At 35.7% G+C, this 27,025-nt stretch overlaps 1 protein-coding gene across 3 annotated transcripts in view; it reads right to left on the bottom strand.

Moving 5' to 3' along the window:
• Nucleotides 1-27,025, bottom strand: part of Col4a5 (collagen type IV alpha 5 chain) — a 240,158-nt gene that overhangs the window by 128,852 nt on the left and 84,281 nt on the right. For all 3 annotated transcript variants that reach the window (XM_045140190.1, XM_045140191.1, XM_004659142.2), the window contains exon 2: nucleotides 9,925-9,984. In XM_045140190.1, the coding sequence (XP_044996125.1) occupies nucleotides 9,925-9,984 (60 nt within the window). The remainder of the gene's footprint in view (nucleotides 1-9,924; nucleotides 9,985-27,025) is intronic.

The raw sequence follows: 27,025 nt of genomic DNA, 5'->3' as shown, positions 1-27,025 counted from the left end.
TGGGTTCATGAAGGACTCACTCAGAGGATAGCAGGAGTGACCGTGCCTTGGTATATTCCTAAGTTCTCTTTGGCTTTTATAATCCTACTACCTCCTCTTCTGCAAAGTTGCCTAAGCCATGGCAGGCCTGTTGGCAGTCTAATTTAGTGTTGAGTTCTCTGTAGCCTCTGGATTTCTGCTTTCATGGGTCTTAATTGATCACTGTATCTATCATAATCACCCTGGAGCTGGTTGTCAGACTAGCAGTAAGAGCAGTATTAAGGTCACTGCTTCCTCTGTAACTTCTCCTGGATTCTGGAAGATGGGGTAGAAGTGGCACACCTCTTGGTGGGCAGTTGACTATCTTCATGTCTTAGCAATGGATTTTTATGCTCCTCCATTTTTTTTCTATCATCTGTAAAATAAAACATATTCTCCAAACAAGAGAAAGAGTAGCTTGCATTAAAGGGGGTATGCAAAGTTATTTGAGAGATTTTTTGGTGTGAAAGCCCACTCTTATTCTACAGAGACCAGTGGAGGCTTCTCTCTGAAGGCTGAATTTCCTGACCGTGAGATTCTGATGTGGTTTCAAGTAGCAGATATGAGTTTTCTCCCATTGAGCAGGCGTCATGTCCAATCAGAAAAGTGTTGTTTACCTGCAGAGGCTGCATATTACTATTCCAAAAGTGTATACTTCTTATCTTGCTGGTTGATTTTGTAGTCTGCAGGGTGCCCTGCTTATTCATGCTGTTGGTGACTACTGCCCTTTTGCAGGTCTCATGGGGCTTTTTAGCACTATAAGGACTAGCAAGGAGGGAGTCAATTTCCCTTTTGATTCCAGCCTGGTATTCTGATGTTCTGTGACCTCAGCCTGTGGTGTCTTCAGTAATAGGGTCTTACCTTTTAGCACTGGCAAGTAATCAAGTGTTTTGGCAAGGGCCTACATTATTTTGAGAACCTCAAGTATCTCCCTAGCCAACAGCTCACTGTGTGGGCCAACCCAATTCTGGGCCTGGGATTTACCAGCCAGAGTCCAAGGTTTTATGGTTAAGTTTTTTTCCACCTGCTATCCAGATTGTTCCCCTCCCCTTTATTGGTGGTAATATCTTATAGACTACTAATCAGAACGAGTTTTTCTATGGAACTGATTCATGTTGTTTTAACTTTTGTGTAACTCCCTCCCCACTCTTACTACCCTCTACCCCTTCAGCCTCCCCATATTCTGTCCCTCTCCTAACCTGTCAGGTAACTCTTCCTCTCTTCTCTCCCTATTTATTTTCTATCTTTCTCTCATTCTAGTTTTATGCCCATACTCCTGGTGCTTACTGTCATTTTTCACTCATCTCTGATTGATCCCAGTTACGAATTGCAGATGAGACAGTATATGTCACATTTGTCTTTCTGTGTCTGCAAGATCTTACTTAGAATGATCGTTTACAACACCATCCACTTTTATGCAAGAGTTCTTATTTCATTTTCCTTAACACTGAATAGAATTTCATTGTGTATATGAACCCCTTCTTCATTATCCATTCATCAGTTGATGGGCATATGGTCTGATACCATTTCTTAGCTATTGTGAATAAAGCAGCAATAAGCATGGCTAAGCGAGTATCTTTGTAATAAAGAGTGGGGTCTTTAGGGTATATGCTCAGGAGTGGCATAGCTAGATCAAATAGTAACCTTATTTTTTTTATCTTTTTCAGGAGTCTCCATACTGATTTCCATAGTTGTGGTACAAGTTTTCACTCCCACCAGCAGTAGGCAAGGATTCCTCTTTCCCCAAAACCTCACCAGAATTTGTTGCCATTTGATTTTTTGAAGTATGTCATCCTGACTGGAGTGAGATGAAATCTCAAGGGCTGTTTTGATGAACATCTTCTTATGTAAGAGCCATTTATATTTTGTCCTTTGAGAATTCTCTGTTTAAGTCTCTACCTAATTTATTGATTGGGTTGTTTGATTTTTAATTTTTTAAATTTTTAAGTTCTTTGTAGATTCTAGATATTAGATCTTTGTTAGAGGTAGAGCTGGTGAAGATTTTCTCTCATTCTGTGGGATGTCTATTGACTCTGTTAACGGTTTGTTTGTATAGTAGCTTTCTTGTTTCATGAAGCTCCAGTGGTTGAGTGTTGATCTAGTTTTCTGTGCTACTGGGGAGTGGTAGTTTGATTCAGGTGTTCCCTATAAACTTAGGTGTTCTGGATGCTAGGTTCCCCAGCCGATGACAATTGGAAATTAAAGCCTCCTGGAGGTGGTGTATTGTTGGGGGTGGGCTTAAGGGTGTTATAGCCAGTTTCTCCATGCCAGTGTTTGACACACTCTCCTGTTCCTTTTGTCCACCTGCTGTTGGCCAGGGGGTGATGTTCACCTTCTGCTCATGTCATCATTTTCCCTGCCATCATGAAGCTTCTCCCTTGAGTCTGTAAGCCAGAATAAACCTCATTTTCCCCAACAATCTGCTCTTGGTCAGGTGAATTCTGCAAGCAATGTGAACCTGACTATAACATGGGATCTTATTCAGGAAATCTTTTGCAAACCTATATGGTGGAGTGTTTTTCTTGTTTTTTCTTCTAGTTGTTTTCAAGTTTTAGGATTTATAATGAGTTCCTTAATCCATTTAGAGTTGACTTTGGTGAAGGGTGAGAGAAGTGGGTCTAATTTCATTTTTCTACATGTTCACCCATCAGTTTCAAGAAAGATAATAGACTATGTGAGAAGCCATGCCTAGTTTCTGTGTTACAGGTACTCATAAAAATTATCATCTTACAAGAAGGGTACTTTATAATCACAATGAAAAAGTTGTATGAGCATAGAAATGAAAAACAGTCTTTGTCATTTTATTTATTTATTTAGACAAAGGTTGTAGTGTTGTAGTCTTATATCCCCTCTCCCTGTCCCACTTTCACTGAAGGCTCTCCTCAATGAGTTTCTTGGTGTTCAGTGTTAGGTAATTAAGGTCTCAGCCAGTCTCTGGGGCAAAGGTGTGCATCAGCATATTTCTACCCATGCTGTGGCTCTTACAATCTTTCTACTCCCTTGTCCATAGTGTTTCCTGAACCTTGGTGGGTCTGTTAGAAGGTAGGTTTATTATTGAATTCTCTGTAGGCTGTGGATTTATGACTCAGTGTGCTTTGACTGACAACAGTGTCTGTCACTGTTCCCCTGGAACTAGTTAGGCTGGCAGTGAGAGCAATACTTCTGTCACTGTTTCCTATGCAATTTCTCCTGGGCCCTTGGCAAAGGTGGTAGAGGTGGTGTGTCTTATAGTAGGCAATTAGCTATCTTTTCTTGTCGTATTGATGGATCTTGGATCTACTTAGTTTTCTCTGCCATCTATAAAATAAAACATATTCTCCAACCAAAGGTGAGAGCAGTGTGGAGTTAAGGGACTACACATAGGTATCTGAGAGAGATTTTGGTATGTAAGCCCATCCTTGTTCAAAGACAATGGGGGCTTCTCTCTGGAGTTTGTGAGTTTCCTGGCCATGGGATTTTGACTTGGTTTCCAGTACCAGATATGAGTTCTCCCTCAATGAATGGACCTCACGTCCAATTGGAGAACAGTTTTCTTTCTTTCTTTCTTTCTTTCTTTCTTTCTTTCTTTCTTTCTTTCTTTCTTTCTTCTTTCTTTCTTTCCCTCTCTCTCTCTCTCTCTCTCTCAAATAAATACACATTAAAAAAAACTGAGAGTGGTCTCATTGCAAACGGAAAGTGACGGGGCCAAGAGAAGGCTATGGGAAGGGATTATGATGACAATACAGTGTACACATATAATCTTTTGTAATTCAAGTTGTTCCATATCTTTCCCCTATACTTGGTATGGTCAAGTTTGAAATGTAGACATTCAAATAGGCGCATTGTTGTATCTTGTGATTTCATTGTGAATTTCCTTAATAATACTGGATATCTTTGCCACTCATATATCTGTTTTAATAAAGTCTTAAAGTCTCTTGCTATTTTTATGTTTTAATATATTTTCTTCTTACTTATTTGACAGAGAGAAAGAGGAAGAGAGAGAGAGAGAATGAATTGGTGCTCCAGGGCCTCCAGGCACTGTAGAAAAACTCCAGATGCACGTGCCACTTTGTGCATCTGGATTATGCAGGTTCTGGGGAATTGGACCTGGGTTCTTTGGCTTTACAAGCAAGCACCTAAACCACTAAGTCTTCCCTCCCACCCTCTTGCTGTTTTACATAATTTAATTATAGTTAAGCTGTTTATTTTATCAAGAAACTTGTCAAGTTCTTTAAATATCCTACATATTAGTCAACATAACAGATATGTGATATGCAAATATCTTTTATAGGGCATGGGGTGTCTTTTCATCTGTTCTTTAAGCAATGTCTTTAAGAGAGAACAAATTTTTAATTTTTATGAAATATAATTTGAAATATTTTCATTTAAAATTATGTTTAAGTGTCATATGTGAGAAATATCTATCTAAGCCAAGACTGTTACTTTTCTTATTTCCTTCTGAAAGATATTTAAACTTAACTTTGGGGTCCATGATCCATTTTGCATGAACTTTTATATATAGGTGAAGCAGAGTTAAAGCCTGGTTTTGTAGCCAGGCATAGTGTTGCATGCCTTTAATCACAGCACTGGGGAGGCAAAGGTAGGTGGATCACTGTGAGTGACTTCAAGGCTACCCTGAGACTACATTGTGAATTCCAGGTTATGCTGGGCTTGAACAAGACCCTATACCTTGGAAAACCAAAAAAGGGGGGTGGTAGCTTTGCAGTATATCTAATTTTAACAGGAACTTGGACTGGAGACTATCCTTTCTTGATTCAGCAGCCTTTGTACATTCATCAAAAATAAATTCATCATAAACCCATGAGTTTCCATTCTGTTCCAATTACCTACATGTCTTTGATTTGCAAAATGACACTATCTTACTATAGTTTTATACTATGTCTTAGAATTGCATACTCTAAGTCCTCCAAGATTTTTCCTTATGAAGCTGTATTAGCATTAGAATGTGAATTCTGGAATATTCTTACTAATTTCTATAAAATATAAGAATTTTGATTGAGCTTCCTTGAAGCTGTAAATAACTTAGAAAGAACTAGCAGCTTAAATGATATTACATCTTCTAGTCTAGGAACATGATATGTATTTCAGCTCTTTAATATCTCCCAGCACAATTCTTGTAGCTATCTACAAGATACAATGCACATTTTACTCCTTAATATTTCAAATGTTTTTTATCATACTAAAAGACATTATAACCCCAATTTCTTGTTTTTCATTGTTTGACTATAGAAATACAATTGTTTTTTGCTTACTGATCTTAGCTTACTGGCTTCCTTTACTCCATGATGTTTCTAGATTCAATTATAAATTTTAGGAGCACTTTGGTAAATGCCTATAGAAGTTCCTACATTGACAAATCATAAATTCATCAACAAACTAAAATTTTATTTCTTGCTATTTAGTTAAAATGCTTTTTCCTTTCATTTGCTTATCTTACTGTATGAGCAATACTGAATATAAGTGAGTAGAACAGACCTGTTCTTGAATTTAAGAGAAGATAAGTTGGTGTTTCCTGAAAAACTAATTTTCCCTAAAGGACCTAGGTAAGTGGGATTTTAAGGTTTAGGAAATATCTTCTACTTTGTTGATTTTTTTAAAATCAGAAACTTATATTGCATTTCATTGAAAGACATTCTGTATATCTATTGGGACAAGTATATAGTGGGTTTATAATTTAAAATATTTTGTCTTTTAATATACTACATTGCAACTTTTAACATTTAAGTATCATATAAAAACATGCATTACTGGTATAAAACTCACTTATTTGTAATACATTATTTGTATATTACTGGCTATAATTTTCCATAATTCCAAGAATATCCAGACCGAAACTGTGAGCCTTCTTCTTCATAGAATATTGGTCTTGCCTGGTTTTAACTATACTTATTTCATATAATTAGTTAGGAGGCATTTCCTATGTTTATGTATTCTGAATTACTTTATGCAAGATTGGCATTATGTCTTATAAAATATTTCATCAAGTTTATCAACCAAACATTCCATAGATGGAATTTTGTTGGGAAGTGTTAATAATTTGGTATCATTCATTAGTAGATATAGGACCCATTCATTTCTTTACTTATTTTATTCTTTTCTCATTCATTTGTGTGTTTATTATGCTTTTATTGTTAGTTTCTCAAATAATCTGTTCACTTTACTTAATTTGTCAAATTAAATGATAAACTTATTTATAATATTCTCATTGATATTTTAATGCCTATAGAACCATTGTTAATATTGGTAATTTTTGTTTCTTTTTACTTTGTCTCCAGTTATCCTAAAAATTAATCAATTATAAAATATTACTTTTATAAAATTTTATACTATTTTCAAGTTTTATGCTTTTACCTTTATCTCCTCCATTCTGTTGATTGGAATTTAGTTGATTTGTCCTTTTCTGGTTTCTTTAATAGGAAATTTCTATCTTTGATTGTAATCTTTCTTCTTTTTTAACACTGACATTTACAGCTATGTCTCACATTAAGTCCTGCTTTCACATCTCCCCAGAACTCTATTCTTGCTTTTAAACAACATCAAAAATCTTTTTTTCTCACTTCTGATTTCTTTTTGTACCACCAGTGGTTGAGAAAGATGCTTAGTTATTCCCAAATAGTGAAGAACTTTAAAAAATATACCTTAAAGATTTTTTACTCCACTTTTGTCACAATATATGCACTTATGTTTTTAGTCTTCTAGCATTGATAGGTCTCACTTTTGTGGCTTCTAAGATAGCCTATCTAGGTAAAAATTCCAGGTATCCTAGAAAAATATATATTCTGTAGTTGTTGGATATAGGGTACTTTAGATGGCAATATGGCCTAGAATGTTAATTGTGGGAATTAACTCTAAGAACAAACCATGGGAATGAAATATGAGAATGAACTCTAAGAAAGAACTATGAGGATACTTCTTATGGATCTTACAAGTAATTTTTCTAATAACATTGCTGTAAGATACTTATTTCTGCTAAATTGACTACTAACTTGCCATAAAGTTAATTTTTTTGACTCAACAAATGGATGACTTTATTAAGAGAAGACCAGATATGTGCTTATCTCCAACCATCCAGGCTAAAGTTAATCTTATAATCATGTTACCCAACTGCTTCAAGTAACATACCTAGGTTTTCTCTGCCTTAGCTTACTTGGGCCTGAACAACACAAGTGCCCAATATTGACAACAAATGTTAAGAGACCCTGACTAATGATAAGTTGTGCTCTTTGCTCTGCTTCCTCAGTGACTTGGTTGCACATCCAGAACAATGAGGGCATGATGAAATTATGATGACTATATTGAAGATAATTCACAAATTGCCCACATAACTGCCAGATCTGTTGAAAACAACAGGTGGATGTATTGTGATTGTATTTGTGAATGGCAGTGCATGTGTGTGGGTGTGTTTGCACACGTGTGTTTTCTGGGTTAGCAGAGTCAAACAGGTCGTGCCCCTATATCTCTACCTTTAGCAAATGTTTAAAGAATTATATAGAGTCAAAGGTTCCTTGCCCTTTCTCCAGGCAAAGCTCAGCTTATTTATATATTACTGTTTTTTACTGTTCAATATAAATACCAGTAAGTGCCTGTCAGCAGTACTTACAGCTGCAGAAACATCAGAGTAGCAATGGCAGTAGAGACAGCAAGTTCACCCTTGGTTTAAATGACCCCATGGGTCAGTTTTCCTTCTTTCAGGCTCTGCTCTAGAAATCAGCCAGCCTACTCTTGGGTAAACAAATAAGAGACTCAGTTTCTTTGATTCCAGAGCATTTTTTGTTTTTTCAAGGTAGGGTCTTGCTCTAGTCCAGGTTGACCTGGAATTCACTATGTAGTCTCAGGGTGGCCTCGAACTCACAGTGTTCCTCCTATCTCTGCCTCCCCAGTGCTGGGATTAAGGCGTGCAAAATGGGCAATTAATAGAATTCAAATCATCTATGCCTTTACTGTTTTTTCTAGTTCAATAATTGATTAATATTATGATTATAAGTATTTACAACTATGATTGTCAGTTTGCCTATCTTTATTTCTGTCTTAAGCATGAAATAGTCTTTCATGTAAAATAAGCTACAGAAAAGATAGTTTTATATTTAATGTCATATACTATACATCTAGTGCCTTTGGTTCCACTCTATAAATTCATACTTCTAGCTGGTGACATTTAAGTTTAATCTGAAGGAATTTCTATTTCTTTTAGTGCATTTATGCTATTGTAGACACCTGTGATTTTTTTAATCACAAAATATCACAAATTTGATTTTATTTTTAAAGTATATTTTCAATATGTAATAATTATCCTTGGAGGTTTTAAATTTTCTAATGACATTTTTATATTGCTGTACATTATTTGCTCTTTATAACAAGATTTCTGTATAATTCATATAATTGTACTATAGTAAAGGTAAATTCTGTCTGTAACTTTCAATATTTCAGTTTTTCTCAGTGTTTTCATTATGATGGGGGATGCATACAACTTTTTGTTTATATTCTGTTGAAGTTTTCTGAAGTAATATATCTTAACATATTTTTCACCTAGTATATACAATTACTGTCATTATTAGTACACTATTCATGCTTTTTTTCCCTGTGTTCCTTTACTATGCTATTCACATTTATTTTAGACAATTTTTTGCTGCCCCACACATCACTGATGCCCTATTCATTTAAAAGAATGTCTTCTCTGTGTTCTTCAGCTGAGATCATTTCTCATAACCCAGTTCACTGAACTTTCCTGTTATGTCATGCGATCTGCTACCAGTCATCTGATGTACTATGTTTTCTTATAGTTTTCAGTTTCAATCTCAATTTCACTTATCATGTATAGTTTCCAGTGCTCTTTTTTGATTATCTGTTTACTTATCATGAGTATATATCTTATCTTCCTCTAATGAGAATTAAAATTTTTGTTGTAAGAAATACTTAACTCAGCTGACTAAGCTCAAACTTCCAACTGTTTACCCTTCAATGGACAACACTTATGCAATGAGTGTAGGATTCTAGCCATATATGAAGGCAAACACAAAGTGGTTCAAGGATCTATCATTTATTTGCAGCAGCAAAAGAGTTCTCTGTATTCATACACACAGGCACATAAGTAAATAATTTAAATTTAAAAAAATTAATGAGTTGCAAAATATAAATACTAGACTATGATCTTACCTCTTAATATAATTTTCTTAGGTTATAACTTAATTATCCTATTTTAACATTCTAAGTCCAATGTCAATCACTGACTCTATGTGGCTAAGGTTATACTACCCAATTCTCACTAGTGTGTATTATTTACCTACATATTTGAAGTTGCTGCTACTGGAAAAGCAACAAATAAATGATAAGTTTTACTATCATTAACTTATTTGGACTAGATAAAAGGAAATGGATTTGCCGAGCATGTCCAGATTAGTAGCTTAGTCAGTATTTAGTTTCCATTTTAAATGATCCTACTGTCTTTTCCTTAGTTAACTCAGTAAAGTCCATCAGATCAATAAGGGGTTGGAAGGTGAGAGTTCTCAAACTAGATACAATCATAGGGCTAATTTGGCTGGCCTGAAATATAAAGTTTTAGTTACCTTTAAATGGTCATTGCTTAAAAAATTGGGATATAGCTCAGAGATATAATACTTGCCTAGAATGTGTAAGGTCTTAGGTTCCATCACCAGTGTTCAACAAAATGTGATGGAGTCCTTATATGTACCAAAAATTTGAAATATTTACTTATTTTTTATAGAACAATGTTTGCTGCTCCCTGACGTAAAGTCAAATCTTTATAGGACCCATCTCTAAAACAATAAGTATAAGGGAATACATTTCATTTATTTATGTACTGATAGAGAAGCATAGGTTTTTGAAAACTATTAGAAATATTACTTAACTATTTTTACTCAGTTTGCAAAGGCTCAACTCAGATCATACCTTTTCCCCTTTTATACCACTGCAGTCACACTTTAATCCAGGAGAACACCCATGGCAAGCCTATGAGGAAGAGAAAGAGGTAAAAACATTAAATATAAACACGAGAGCAAGACTCTGACTTAAAAGTCAACAGAAACCAGCATTTAAACATGAAAACAAAAAACAGAAAAAATATCCAAAATGACATATACAAATGATAACCAATGGCTTTTGGGAACATGTTAATCATTAGATAGATAGATAGATAGATAGATAGATAGATAGATAGATAGATAGATAGATAGATGATAGATAGATAGATATAGCTTATATATAGATACATAGATATCTATCTATATAATTGTATAGATCTCTGTTTGAAATTATCACAACCAAGTAATATTGTTCTAAGGATATAAAAATTCATATAACTTCCTTGCTAATATGATTGGTCAATTGTATATTTTTGAGAAATGCTTTTCTTTTTTATCCTAGCATCACTTGTGATAAATCATTTCTCAATCTGTCAGTAATCACCTTGGAAACTAGCCGTGGATTGTTACCACTTTATAACTTGTTTTTAGCATCTATGAGTGATCTCAGAGCATAACATGCAAAAATACTGTGTTACCACCTTTCCTTTCTTTGCTCTTACTCCCTCATCACAAGTCGGACAATCTCCACCTAGATTTATCACAAATACACCACAGTCTAGCCAATACTAACAAGTTAATTCATCTCCACCAGGACTTGAGCTCCTAAAGTCAGGAAAACGTTGTCTAAGATAAAAAATATAGAGGAAACAAGAAGATAGTAGATGACACCTGACACCCAGAGCTATCCTTTACTCTGGTGTGATGCTGAACTGCTTTTACAAAAATTAGTACTAATTAGTGCAACACAGGTTGATAACATATTTTTAAATCTTTTTTATTATTAATTAGTTTTGTACTCAGCGAATATAGTCAGTTTGGTACCTTTATTAGGCTCATCCATGACCTACTCCCTCCCCTTGGCTCCTCCTTGTAGAAGTATATGGGTCATGCATTCTGCAGTTAGCCCACAGTTATTGGTACGATAAATGTCTCTGCATATCATGACCCAACATGTGGCTCTGACATTCTTTCTGCCCCCCTCTTCCGCAAAATTTCCCTGAACCATTTGGGTTCATTTTTGGGCTGCTTCAGTGACGAGGTGCTGGGGGCCTCCGGGTCTCTGGATCTCTGGCTCTCTGATTTAGTAGGAGTTGATTGGTGACAACATATTATTTATGTACAAAAAGGTGGAACATTTTTGTCAAATAAACTGATTAACTGATATAATGCCAACAAAACCTAGTGTTGATCAATGGTCCACCTTCAAAGCCTATGACTTAACAAGAACTCTAGCCTACGGCCTGATATTCCATGCTTTCTTTTTCTAGTCACTACCAGAGAACCTTCCTGAACCCTTATCAATTAGCAACTGGAAACTAGAAACCACCATCATGCTGAACCTTCTTTTCCTTATCTTAAGAGCAAGCTACAATGGTTTGATTATGAAGGAATCACTCACTCATGTTGCAAAACTGTGTTCCAGTAAAATGGTCTCATGACACATCAATTGAAACTCTCTTATAAACCCACTATTTACTAGTCTTGGGTGCTTAAGGCTATACATTGTTTTTTTATGTTAACTACACTGGAGATCAAATAGGCTTATTCATAGATACTCATTCATCAAACATGAAATGATATTACTAAAGCCCAGAAAACATGTTAGGTAGTAGAGATAAAAAGATTAGTGAGACACAACTCCCTCATACCTATGATTAACTCAACAAATATTTATTGGTCACTTGCTATGTTATGTGCAGGTAGTTATTCAAAGGCCACAAATCTTTTTTCTCTAATGGAAATAATGACAGCATTCAGAAATTATATGTGTGTGTGTGTGTGTGTGTGTGTGTGTGTGTGTGTGTATTCACTAGACCAGAAACAGAGGCTAACTAAATATTAGTTTATACAAAGATAAATTATTGATTATAGACTATGAACTTAAAACAATTAGAAGCTACTAATTTATAATTTTACACAACAAAGCCTTCAATGGTCATAATTCCTGAATTACATTGTACATATTGTCAATGCCCAATTACTTGAATTAATAGAGGGATAAAGGGAATCACTAATCCAAAATCTCTATTCATATAAGAATAGTATTCGACTTTGAAATGGATACTTGCATTTAAGTGTTAATATGCTTGCACAGAATTTTTTATAAGCAAAAAGGCATAATTTTGCATTTTAGCCTTTTAATATTGAGATCAACCTTTTGGAAATACAAATTAAAGACCAGAGTATAATATAAGAAATACCCTACTAGAATCTTATTAATATGTATGAAAATATGTGAGTAGTCATTAGTTGCATTTTTCTCTTCTCAGTATACAATATTAACCCATGACACTTAATACAATTCATAAGCAAACAAAACATTTTATATTTTTGTGTAGTTTCATATATTTTTTCTTAAAAATTAGTGACTTCATCTTATCTTATTCATCAACTAACATAAAATTTACATTAAAGTTATAACTCCTTACAACAGTTTTGAACTATAAATTATGGTTTCTCTTCAATTAAAACATTTAAGTTATAACCTACTTATTCTATGGAAGGTATGAGAAAGAATGTTTACTGGTGGCTTAAAAAGAATAGTTAAAAACAGGTAATTGTAATACACGTACAAACCACTAGATGCCACTTTCCATACAGTTATTAATGGGAAGCCACAAGGAAATAGCCCTAATAAGGTACCTAGTTAGTGGAATGACTTTAAAAAAATGAACAATATCTGTTACAATTGATTTTGTGCCTAACAATCACAATGTACAGCATTATGTCCATAAGTGGTATAAAACGTATAGATATGGGTTCTGCCTTTAAGGAACTTCCAATCTAGTTTCTAAAACCCTAGGCACAAACAAATGAAAACCAAAACTTTATACAGAATGAATAATGTGATAGCAGCAAAAAGTAATTAACTAACACACAAGAAAGATATGCTTATCTTACTTCAACTGTTGAATCACTATGTGACCATGGATACATTATTGGTGTATTATAGGGATATTTCCTGGTTTGTAGAATGGAAATTGTGGATAATGTGCTATCCTTTGGTAGATTAAAGCTTGCATTCTGAGTTGAAAGGATTAATCATGTAAATGTGAATGGTATATGAACAGTTGTTATTAAAATCAAGAAAAACAATTCTCTTTTGCTTGAGAGAAAACAAAATGATCACATCAAGCACTAAGATTGAAAGAGAAATTTGAGGGAGGAAAAGAGTGAGATAAAATGAATATTATGTACCTTAGTTTTAAAGGTTTCTGAAATTCATAGGTAAAAGCAAAGAAGGATATTATTTATTTATTATTGTGAGAGAGTAACACTATGTATCTTAGACTGACATCAAATTCATAATCATTTTGTGCCAGCCTCACAAATGCTAGAAATATGCATGAACCATAAAACCTATTCTCATCCTTTCAGTACCATGGTGGAAGAGATTGCTTCTACAAAGCCACATAAGATTGTTAAAGCAAGAAAATTATGGAACTGTAGTAATCATTTGAATTTTTATCTCGGGAAATTACAAGATAAAAATTAAGAAAAGTTGTTTTATAATATTATCACACAGGAAAACATACCATAAAGCTATAACAATTAAAACAGTATGGTATTGTTCAAACACCAGGCTTCTTAAAGAAACAAAATTAAAAGTCCAGAAACTTAACTTGCAGACAAATACATATTTACTATCTGAATGATCTAGAAACCTATTCTAGAGAAGTTAATTCAAACATGATATAGAGGTTGAAAAGTAAAATATGGAAATATTATTTTTGACTAACATTTCTGTAAGCATGTCAAGTATAACATAGTGGAGAGTATGGGGAAGGAGAAAGGCGAAAGGTCATTTAATGTATACAACACTATATTATGCAAGAAGGAATAAGTTCAGATATTTCATGGAATAATAGGACAGAATAACAACGGATTATACAATTCAAAAACCTTTTGTAGGCACTTTATAATGATAAAAGTTTCAATTCAATAGGAATTCCTAACAATTAAACACACACACACACACACACATACACACACACACACACACACACATATATGTATATCATATCATATCATATATATATATATATATATATATATATATATCAACACAACATAAAAATATATAAAGTAGGGCCAGTGTAGTTGCTCACACTTTAATCCCAGCACTCAGAAGGCAGAGGTAGAAGGATCACTTTGAGATTCAGGTCACCCTGAGACTACATAGTGAATTCCAGGTCACCCTGGTCTAGGCTGAGACTTTACCTCCAAACAAAACACTATCTGTCTTTCTATCATTTATCTATTCATCCATCTATGTGTCTATCATCTATCTATCTATCTATCTATCTATCTATCTATCTATCTATCTATCTGTAAAACCTTGTAAAACTGAAGTTAAAAAACAGACAATTATTACCAGTGTTGGAGATATCAATACTCCACATTTTTATTCCTATCTATTATCACTCAATCTATCTATCTATCTAATGCAACAATGAAGCCAAAAATTAGTAACAGTAAGTTTCTATAATTCCATGGTGGTGGCCCCATGGGGTAAGCAAGTAATAGGAAGGAAAAACAGATTTATGTTGAAATTAATAAACAGACAACAGAAAAAATAGAGATAATCAACAAAGTCCAATCCTGGTTCTTTCAAAAAGTAAACAAAACTTGCAAGCCTCAAATTACTAAAATAAGGACTTACAAAAAGGGAAAAGAATAGCAGGAAACTTCTTCAACCAGATTAAATTTATCTACAAAATATTCACAGCTAATATCATAATTAATTATAATATTAAACATTTTCTAATATAAGTCCAAGAATAAGACAAAAAGGCCACTCTGTTATTGCATCCCCTGTCTATCCAGGAAAGTTAGAGAAAAAAAAAATAAACCAGCCACATCGTAAAGGAGGAAGTAAAACAATTAATATTTATATAAGACATAATTCTGCATCCAGAAATTCCTATAAAGCTAATGAAAAGTGTTTAGCACTATATATGATATAAGATCAACATGCAAAATTCAGTTGTATTTCTATAGGGTAGTGTGAAATATCCATTTAAAAAAGCATGTGGAAAAATTTTCAGGAATAAACACACACACACACACACACACACACACACACACATATATATATATATATATATAATTAAAATTTGAAATAATTAAGAGGCTACCTTAATAAATGGGCAAACAACCTATGTTTATGGGTCAAAGGACATATATTAACTTACTAAGGTGAATGTTATCATTTTTCACTTTTTAAAAGAATTTCATCTATTTATTTGTAAACGGTGAGAGAACAAGAAAGAGAAGGAATGGGCATGCCAGGGCCTCTTGCCATTGCAAATTAACTTCAGATGCATTTGACAGTTTTTGCATCTGACCTGACACGGGTACTGGGGAACTGAACCTGGGCAGTTAGGATTTGCAAGCAAGCACCTTTAACCACTGACCCATTTCACCAGCACGAATGTTATTGTTTTAATAATACTAAGATGATAGTATTTTACTATAGATTGAGGTCAATCCTTACAAAAAATATAAGTGCCGCTTTTATTAGAAATGCACAAGTAGATATGAAACTTAATACAAAATTCATATAGAGTTGTTTAAATAAAACTGCAAAAGCCCAAGAAATATTGGAAAAAAGTACTATAAACTTATTGAAGCAACTGTGATATAAACGCTGAAGGTTAATATAATAAAACTGAGACAGTCATTCATCTATGATAAATTTATTATGTGTAAAGATGTCAAGGATAATTGGGCACAGTTGGGTTTGAGTTCAGCCACAGCTGCATAAAGAACCTTTCTGAACAAAGCCAAAACATAAAAATAAACAAAAACGAAAAATCCCAAATCAAAGATGCCTAAGACATTCACTGGGGGAAGCTATGGTCTTCTTTAAATAAATAAATAACTAGGTGTGGGCAGGCACAGCAGTCTGGAGTGAGTAGGCCAGAATACTGTTTCCTGGCTCCTTCTACCTCCCTGGTCTGGGTTCCCTGCAGGGACAGTGTTCAGGAAAGTGCAGCAGTGTGGAGTGAGTAGGCCAGACTACAACTTCCTGGCTCCTTACAGTTCCCTGGTCAAATCCCCTGGGCTGGTCTGTGTGCTGCAGGGCACAGCAGAGTAAGTAGGCCAGATGCCCATTCCCTGGCACCTCCCAGTCACCTGGTCCTGGTAGTCTTGGGTGGGGGACTGATCCCTGTGTGCACTGTGGAATCAAGCCTTTTGATCTGGTATCCTGACTGGCCACTGGGAATCAACATCCTTGTTCACCTCATTCAGAGGGTGCATGGGCCAAAGGACAAAAATGTGCTTCCTCTTCAACAAAATAGTCTTCATTAAATGGGTAGACAACAATGCAAAAAAGCCAACAAAAGTCAGAAAAATGGGGCTGGAGAGATGGCTTAGCGGTTAAACGCTTGCCTGTGAAGCCTAAGGACCCCGGTTCAAAGCTCGGTTCCCCAGGTCCCACGTTAGCCAGATGCACAAGGGGGAGCACGCGTCTGGAGTTCGTTTGCAGTGGCTGGAAGCCCTGGTGCGCCCATTCTCTCTCTCTCCCTCTATCTGTCTTTCTCTCTGTGTCTGTCGCTCTCAAATAAATAAATAAAAAATAGACAAAAAAAAATTTAAAAAAAAAAGTCAGAAAAATGAGAGATCTCCACCAAGGATGCCTGTTCCTACAATGGAAGCCTCCAATGAAATCATAGAAGAATCAACAGAAATTCATTCCCAAAATGAAAACAAAACAACCAATGAGGCCCTGATATAAAAAAAAAAAAAATCTCCGAACTGTGACCAAATCATTGAAGAATCAACAATTGCATCAATGAAATTGGGAAAGAATCGTCTCCTAGAGTGTTTAGCTTTTGATAGTAGGCTTAACGTAATTGAAGAAAATGTTAGAACCCTCTGAAAAGATATGAATAAATTGAAGATAAGTCAAGCAATGGAAGATCTCAACAACCAGTTGATTAAGCTAAATGAAGTCTTGACTAAATTCAAGAATGAATTCCAAGAAGCATCAAGAAAATCAGAACTTGAAATTGTACCTCAAAAAAGAGATGGACAAGATGCAAAATGATATAACAGAAAACAAATCAAAGAGAAATAATAAAAACTATGTAAACTCAGGGTGTCCTTGAACTCACAGTGATTCTCCTACCTCTGCCTCCCAAGTGCTGGGAACCTCTCTAAAACCCCTCACCAACAGAGTTATTGATGTGGAAGACAAAACCTCTGACCTGGAAAACAAGACAAAAAAAAATTGATTGGAAGGACAAAAACTTTGCTAAGTTCAAAAACTCAAGTGAACAAAATATGAGGGAAATATGAGATACCCTAAAACTACCAAACATCCAGTGTACAACACGGAGAGGAAATCCAGACCAGAGGCATAGAGACCATATTCAACAAAACTATTGAAGAAAATTTTCTCTATCTCTCAAAATGGAGGCCCATCCAGATACAACCAATCTCAAGAGCCCACAAGAAGATCATAATGGCCAAAACAGACCAGGCTCAAAATAGTACAAAACATAAGAAAGCACCAAACCCCATAAAACACTTCATCATGGCAGGGACTAATTCAAACCTCACAGTAATAAACTTAAAGAGTCCCTGACAGAAAGAAATAATCAAGATTATAGCAGAAATTAATGAATTGGAAACTAAGAAAACAATTTTAAAAACTGATGGAACAAAGAGCTGGTTCTTTGAAAAAAAATAAGCAAGATTCACAACCCCTGGCTAAATTGATGAAGCAGAAAAAAAAAAGAAGTCTCAAATTAACAAAATCAGAAATTAAAAAAGGAGAGATCACAACAGACATCAATGAAATTGCAAGAATCATCCAAAACCTTTACTCCACAAAATTAAATCATATGGAAGACATGGATGAATTCCTAGACACATACCACCTTCCAAAATTAAACTCAGAGTAGATTAATCTATTAAACAAATTATCATATCAATGGAGATTTAAAAGGTAATCAAAAACTTCCCCAAAAAGAAAACTCCAAGACCAGATGGCTTCTCAGCTGAATTCTATCAAACCTTCATTGAAGAACTGAAACCAATTTTTCTCAAACTGTTCCACATATTCAGAGACCAGGGAATCCTCCTCGACTCCTTTTATGAAGCTAGTATCACGCTAATACCAAAACTAGACAGAGAAGCAACAAGGAGAGAAAACTATAGGCCTATATCCCTAATGAACTTAGATGCAACTATCCTTAACAAAATCCTTGCAAACCAAGTTCAACAATACATCAAAAGCATTCTTCACCTTGATCAAGGAGACTTCATTCTAGGAATGTAGGTATGGTGTAAAATATGGAAATCAGTCAACCGTACTATACCACCTAAATAAACTGAGCCATAAGAACCACATGATGCAGAGAAGGTCTTTGACAAAATACAACACCACTTCATGATCAAAACACACGGAAGAATAGGCATGGAGGGTTTATGTCTCAACACAATAAAGGCTATATATAAAGCTCCTAAAGCCCAAATAATACCTAATGGGGAAAACTCAAGGAGTTTCCACTGAGGTTGGGGAAAAGACTGGGGTGCCCACTCCCACCACTGCTCTTCAACATATACTAGAAGTAGTAGCCCAAACAATAAGACAGGAAAAAGAAATAAAAGGAATTGAAATTGGAAAGGAAGAAGTCAAGTTAGCCCTATTTACCGATAGCATGTTCCTACATATAAGTGACCCAAAAGTCTCCACCTCAAAACTTCTAAAGGTGACAAATTTCTTCAGCAAAGTAGCAGGATTCAAAATCAATACACAAAAACCACTAGCTTTTCTATTTGCAAAGGTCAAATATACAGAGAAAAATCAGTGAGGCTGTCCCATTTTCAATAGCAACAAAAAAATTAAATTCCTTGGAATAACACTAACCAAGGATGTGAAAGACCTATATAATTAAAGCATAAAAACACTAAGGAAAGAAATAGAGGAAGATTTAAGAAGATAAAAACTCCTCCCATGCTCCTAGACAGGTAGAATTAATATTGTGAAAATGACAACTCTACAAAAAGCAACATACATATTTAATGCAACCCTAACAAAAGACCAGCATCATTCTTCATAGAGATTAATAAAAAAGATCTCAAAATTCATATGGAATTGAAGAAGGCCTCAAATATCCAAAGATATCTCTAGAAGGAAAAACAAAAACAAAAACCTCTAGCAGTATCACAGTACCTGATGAAAAGCTATATTACAAAGACATAATGACAAGAACAGCCTGGTACTGGAATAAAAACAGAAACATAGATGAATGGTACAGAAATGAAGGCCCAGGCCTTACGTCAAGTAACTACAGCTACTTTATCCTTGACAAAGATGCAAATAATGTAGACTGGAGAAAAGACAACACTTTAACAAATGGTGTTGGACAAATTGTATGACCATATGTAGAAAATGAAATTAGACCCACTAATTTTACCATACACAAAAATCAAGTCCAAATGGATTAGAGAACTCAATACAAGACCTGAAATTCTTGAACTACTGGAAGGAAAAATAGGAGGCACACTTCTCAATAAAGGATTGGGAAAGGACTTTCTGAACAAAACTCCATTATCCCAGGAAATTAAACAAGCACTCAACCAATGGGATCTCATGAAACTAAAAACCTTTTTCACAAAGAAATGTACCATAAGCAGAGCTAATAGATTACCCACTAAGTGGGAGAAAATCTTTGCCAGCTACACCACTAGCAGAAGCCTAATATCTATACAAAGAACTCAAAAACCTAAAAAAAAAAATCAAACAACATACTCCAAATGTGGGGCAGAGAACTAAATAGGGAGTTCTCAGAGGAAGAATTCCAAATGGCTAACAGACACTTAAGAACATGTTCAACATCCCTAACCATTAGGGAAATGCAAATTAAAACAATTATGAGATTCTACCTAACCCCAGTAAGGATAGCAAACATTAAAAAATCAAATGAAAACAAATGTTGGGAAGGCTGTGGAGAAATAGGAACACTCATTCACTCTTGGTGGGAATTTAAGCTGGTAGTCCCTATGGAAATCAATGTGGAGACTCTATAAAGGATGAATATAGAGTTACCAACAGACACTACTATTCCCTTACAGACATTTACCCTAAAAGCTCCATATCTCAGTTTAGAGATATTTGCTTGACCATGTTTATAGCTGCTCAATTCATAATAGCTAAAAACTAGAATAAATCCAGGTGTCCATCATCCTATGAATGGATAAACCAAGATGTGGTATATCTACACAATGGAATTCTACTCAGCAGTAAGAAAAAAATGACATAATGAAATTTGTGGTAAAATGGTCAAACTTGGAACAGATCATTGAATTCACGCAATCACAGACAACCATTGCATGGTCTCACTTATCATTTGTTCCTAACCTTGATCAGCCTGAGTTACTGATATACCTGAATAGCATCTCAAGTTTGGACAATAGGGACGGTAGGGCTTAGATGAAGGGGAAGGGTGGAGGGGAGACACAAAACTGAACCAAATTGAAATGATACCATAGAATCCTATATTTTGGAAGTTAGACTAAAAGTTGGAACCCACAAGAGGACCTGAGGAAGATCACAAGAATCACAGAGCCCTGGAGAGGGTGAGATAAAACCTAACCTTAAATTCCTCCTGTTTCTCTTTCTTCCCTGTCTTATTCTTTTTTTTTTTTTTCTTCCCTTGGCCTTGGCCTGTAATTCCCTGTACCAGGCTGTGATTTGCATCCACAATGAGCTGTTGATCAGAGAGAACTACCAGATCTCCCAAAACAACCAAGACAGACTTCTTTTGGAACACTTGATTACCCACCAGAGGTTAATGGTGATACCCTACTGCTGAAGACACCATACGTTGTTTGTACTGACAATAGAGAGACCTGGTTGGAATATGGAAGAAAACCAGTCCCCAGGCAATTATCCCATCTAGTGTTAGAAGGCGCTAAATGAGCTTCCAGGGGAAAGTGGCCAACATCTGTCCAAGCATCTCAAAGTCTAACAGACTCAGAAGCAAACAATGTGATGTGATGGTCACACAAGTGCAATAGTGACAGACAGCCATGGTAGGGAATCAATTGTTCTTGGATTGACTAGCAGATGTGTTCAGTGGAAAGGAAACCATATATGGAACTGGAATAAGTCAGATCATATCAAGATAATGATTCTGCTTTCAATTGTCAAGCTTCCACTAACCTTGGGCTATTAAATTCTCTCTAAATTAATAATGGTTATCCCTTTTAACCAGCGCTGACTTCACTTTCCATTGGAGAACTGACTTCGCTTTTTCATATGGGAGCTGGACTGGAAGAGATAAATGACCCAGTGCACTCTACCTCGGCCCCAAGTGAAACCACAGAGGAATTGGGGAAATGAGCAAGAGTGCTGCTTTCTTAGTGAATATCATATCAGCATAAAGGTGAAGGAGATATGACACTGAGGACACTCAACACCTACCAAACCAGAGATCCAGAGGCTCCTAAGTGCCCATCACTGAAATAGATTAAAATGCTCCCAGCGTGGCTCAGGGAATTTTGCAGAAGAGGGGGCAGAAAGAATATTCGAGCCAAAGTTGTGTCATTTTGCACAGAGACATTGCTTCTCCCCCATAACTGACTGTTGCCCCTGTAATGCATGACCTACATCCCCATGGGGTTGTTCTGCATCCTCAATGAGGAAGACCTCTTCAGAAAAGGGCCAGGGAGGAGGAAAAGTATGGTACAAACATGTGTTGTTTACATACTAAATATGCCCATATTTACCAAAAATAATAAATAACTAAGAAGGTTATGTGTGATGGTGCATGACTTTAATTCTAGCACTCAGGAGGCAGAGGTAAGTAGGATTGCCATGAGTTTGAGGCAACCCTGTGACTACAAATTGAATTCCAGGTAAGCCTGGGCCACAGAGAGACCCTACTTCGAAGACCAATAAACAAATAAATATTAACTAAGAAAATATTTTTGTTCAAAATTAATGAAATATAAAATAATTCTGGGATAACTGTATACTCCTTTACAAAGTAATGAACTTTAACCCTCCTCACACTATACATAAATGTTAACTTTAAATGGATAGTGAATCAAAGCACAAAAATTGTGAAACACTAGTAAGACATTTTTTATATATGACTTCAAAATTACAAGTGGTAAAAAAATTCTTTAAATATTCATCATAATAGAAATATGCTTCAAAGAACAGTCAATAAATGAAGTCAAATTTACATATCAAGAAATCATTTGTAAATCATATAATAGATAAAGAAGTTTTACCAAAACATAAAAAGAATTCTTATAGCGTAACAGGAAGGCAAGTAACCCAATTTAAAAATGGCCAAAGGATATGACTATTTTCTTAAGTAAAAGACATGTAAATATCCAATAAATGCATGCAACATCAGGAAAAGAAAAATCAAATCCACAAAACTGAGGCATGTACTACACAGGTATAACAGAAGTAAAAGACAATAATTAGTGGTACTGAGTTTGTAGAATATACAGAATGCTCACACATTGCTGATGGACATGCAAAATGGTGCAACCACTTGAGAAAAATCTGGGAGTTTTGCTTCAATAATTAAAAATAATATCCTCCTACTTCATTCTTAGGCATTTTTCCAAGAACAGAAAAATATTTATATAAAAATATATTCATAACATTATCAATAGTTCAGAAGATATAAAACAATTCAAATGTCCATCAACAGATGAACTCATGAGCAAAATGTAGTATATAAACACAATGGAATATTATTTGACAACAGAGAGGAATGAAGTACTGCTTCATGACACAATGTGGATGAATTGTGAAAACATTACACTAGGTAAAAGAGCACACATAGAAAACATCACATGTTCCATGAGTTTACTTACTGAAAATGTCCAGAATAGATAGAACTATAGAGACAGGTAGATTGGTGCTTGCCTGTGACAGAAGGTTGAAGGGTCAGTGAGAAGAGAAAACATAGGAATGAAAGCTTCTTTTAAAGTTGATTAAAATGATCTGAAATTGATTTAAGTGATGACTGCACAATTTCATAAATATTCTAAAATTGTAGGAAATATGTTATAAATAGGTAAATTGTATAGCATGTTAATTATATATTAAAGAAGCTATTAAGAACTGCTATAAAGAAATAAAATGTTGAAAAAAATCATGCTGTCAACAACTGTTATGGGTTTGAGATGTTTCTGTAACTTGGAACTAAAATAGTTAGCTTGCACGTATATCATTGATGCTTGTAGAAAATATAAGATTTTTCTCAATCCACAACTGATTGATAACTCAAGTACCGCAGGCTTCCTGTACTTATGTTCCTACAGGATGATAATAACTTGACAAAATGATACCTTACATGGGATGTGTTGCTGATTTTTACTGAAGTGAACTTAGACATATACAGAAGCCATGTAACTTGTGATGAGTAATAATCCGACTTGGCTTTTGTCTTGAGTCCCCATTATAGTAGAAGATAAACATGTCTAGCATTTCTTCCAAATGAAGATAACTATTGCTAGTTTCCAATTCATTCATTTTAAAACATCCTTGAAAATAGAGTTCACTGAGAGGACAGCTCCCATCCTCTCAGAGACAGCTCCTGTCCTCTCCAGGTGCAATGTGAAGTTGGTGGAAATTTTTCTTTAAACATATTCCTGAATTTTAAAAATGTCAGAGAATAAATAAGTGCAGGATATGAGCAACCATGAAAGACTTTTAAGACCATTATAGAAAATCAAATGGAGTATTACATGATTTTTTCAAAACCATTAATTTTCTTAAATGTGGTAATTAGAAGACGTTTATGCAGGATGGATGATGCTGAGATACTTAGGTACATAAAGTATGGTCATGTCTGTATCTTATTTATACCTCAGCAAAAAGAAGTGTATGTGCACACATATGCTCTTCAAACATGTAGGCACAGAAATACCAGAGAGCAAGAGACGGAGATGTAAAGTGAATATTGCAGAATACTAACAAATTTTGTATCTTTATGAAGATATAATTGCACTCATTTTATCTTCTTACCAGGTTTTAAAATGTTGTTAGACATCCTTAGTACTTCAAAACACGAACCAAACATCAGCATGTATTATATTTACAAGAGGCATCAAAGACCCAAGATTTGTTTCAAACAAAAGATGAAAAGTTGAAAAAGTAATGCACAAATGACCAAAGAAAGCAGGTATTGCTACATTAATTTCAAACAAAGAAGACTTTAAAGTAAAACACATTTTGAAAGATAAGATCACCTCAAAATGATAAAAGATTGGGTTCATAAGAAAGCTGCTTTAACAAAACCACCTTAAATAACATTCACTAAAACATCTTCACCATGTATGTATGTATGTAGATAGATAGATAGATAGATAGATAGATAGATAGATAGATAGATAGATATAAACAATAGATTTAAAAGGACAGAGATAGGACTTCTGGTTAAGATGGCGGCTTAGGTACCACACCAAAGCAGTCTGGGGGTGGGGGAAGACTGAAAAAACTCATCAAAATATACACTTTTACTAAAAAGTGAGGTGCACAGGAAATTGAAACGGCAGTGGAGAAGTAGAAGAGATCCAGAGCCTGCACAGGCCGGCAAAAGTGGCCCCTGCAGGTCTGCTGACCAAGGTGGTGGCAACGCACCAGAAAGCCACCAGGCTCAGCTCCAGCCACAGGAAAAGCCAGGGGAGGGGAGCTTCCACTCACACTGGAGCTCCCTGCAACTCAAGAAATGTGAAGGGAGAGTGGCAGTGAGCAACGGAGGAGCAGACCATGAGGTAGAAGAACACGGGGAACAGCGAGAGAACCAGAACAGCTGTGGCTTCCTCCCCTCCACCACTGCCTGAGCCCAGCTCCAGCGAGCAGAGCAGTGGTTCAAGGACCCGGCCACAACAACATGAGCGAACAATGGGACCCAAGCAGGAGCAGAGTCCCACAGCAACATCAGCGGCCCCGGTACCAGCAGCAGCGGCCCCAGCAGCGGCAGATCCAGTAGTGGCAGCAGCAGCAGAAGCTTCAGAGGTGGTAGTTGCAGATCCAGCAGCAGCAGCAGTGGAGGATCCAGCAGTGACAGCTAAAGCAGCAGCAGCAGTGGTGGCAACAGCAGTGGTAGACCCAGCAGAGGTGACAGACCCAGCAGAGACAGCTTTAGCAGCAGTGGCGACAGATCCATCAGCGGCAGCTTCAGGAGCAGCAGTGGCAGTTCCAGCAGTGGGGGTGCAGTTCTGCAGGGCCACAATTGCCAGGCACAGTTTGCCCTGCAGGAAAAGCCAGTGCCCAGCTCCAGAAATCAGAACAGCAGCCCAACGACCCAGCCAGCAACATGACTAAGACCAAAATCATCCAAACAAGATAAATGAGATGGATTGCACCAGGGAAGGGTCTCACTTGTTCACACGCTGACTTGGATCCCACAACAGACCAGAAATCTTAACCTCTTTGTTGCTAGAGGACCTGGTTGTTATAATAACTACTCTTGCATAAATATGCAGTGCTGTTTTTGATTGAATATGTACAGTGTTTAGTTAAATTTTAGAATCTACCTGTATTTTATTCCACTCAGCCTACTTGAATACTCCCATAGCAGGCAAACTCAACCCCTAGGAACACCTTTGTAGATACTCTGAGAGCCTTAAGAGCCACACCTAACACCTTAAGTTCCTATCCTGAAGATATATGACATCAAATCCATTGATACAGCTAAGAATACCTAGCTAGCTAGAAAATCCAAGCATTAACTTAATCCAAGATGCAAAAATATATACATTATAACACAAGAAACACTAAAAAGCAAGACAATATAAATCCACCCAACAATATTAATGCATCAGAAATGTCCTCCAGTGAGAACGAGTTAGAGGAAATGCCTGAGAAAGATTTCAAAAGAATGATTGTAAATATGTTCAAAGAAGTCAGAGAACAAATCAAAGGAGTCAAAGAGGAACTCAAAGAGGAAATCAAAGAAATCAAAGAAGACGCAGGACACCAATTTAATGAAATAAAGAAGGGAATACAAGACATAAATAAGGAAATAGAAATAATAAAGCAAAATCAGTCAGAATTACTAGCAATGAAGAACACAGTTAATGAAATAAAAAACTCTGTAGAAAATCTCACCAGTAGAATGGATGAAGGAGAGGGCAGAATATCTAAGCTAGAAGACCAGGTGGCAGATCTAATACAGTCCAACAAAGAGAAAGACAAACTTATAGAAAAGTATGAGTGGGAATTTCAAGATATTCGGGACACTATGAAAAGATCAAATATAAGAATTCAGGGCATAGTAGAAGGAGAAGAATTCCATTCCAAAGGGATAGTAGGCATCTTCAACAAAATCATAGAAGAAAACTTCCCCCAAATTGGGAAAGAGGTGCCAATGCAAATGCAGGAAGCCTTTAGAACCCCAACCAGACAAAACCTGGAAAGAACCTCTCCTCATCATATAATAATCAAACTACCAAACACACAAACCAAGGAAAAAATATTGAAAGCATTTAGAGAGAAAAATCAAGTTACCTAAAAAGGCAAGCCCATCAGGATTACAGCAGATTATTCAACACAAACTTTAAAAGCCAGAGGGCTTGGAGTGATGTATTCCAAGTTCTGAAAGAAAACAACTGTCAACCAAGGATACTTTATCCTGCAAAGCTATCCATTCAAATAGACGGAGAACTAAGGACATTCCACGACAAAAGCAGGTTAAAGGAGTATTTGAAGACAAAACCAGCTCTACAGAAAATACTTGATAGAATCCTCCATGCTGAAGAAAAGGAAAAGCACACATATAAGGAACCTGGAAAAAATAAGCAATACTCAAATACTAGTTAACATAAGAAAGCAAAGGTAGAACCGGAACCACAAAAAAAATGGCAAACATAAATACACACCTTTCAATAATATCTCTTAATATCAACAGCCTCAATGCCCCAACGAAAACTCATAGGTTTGCAGACTGGGTTAAAAAAGCAGGATCCTACAATTTGTT

Source organism: Jaculus jaculus, chromosome X (assembly GCF_020740685.1).
Source record: "Jaculus jaculus isolate mJacJac1 chromosome X, mJacJac1.mat.Y.cur, whole genome shotgun sequence".
NCBI lineage: Eukaryota > Metazoa > Chordata > Mammalia > Rodentia > Dipodidae > Jaculus > Jaculus jaculus.
This window is presented reverse-complemented; position numbering and strand designations above follow the sequence as displayed.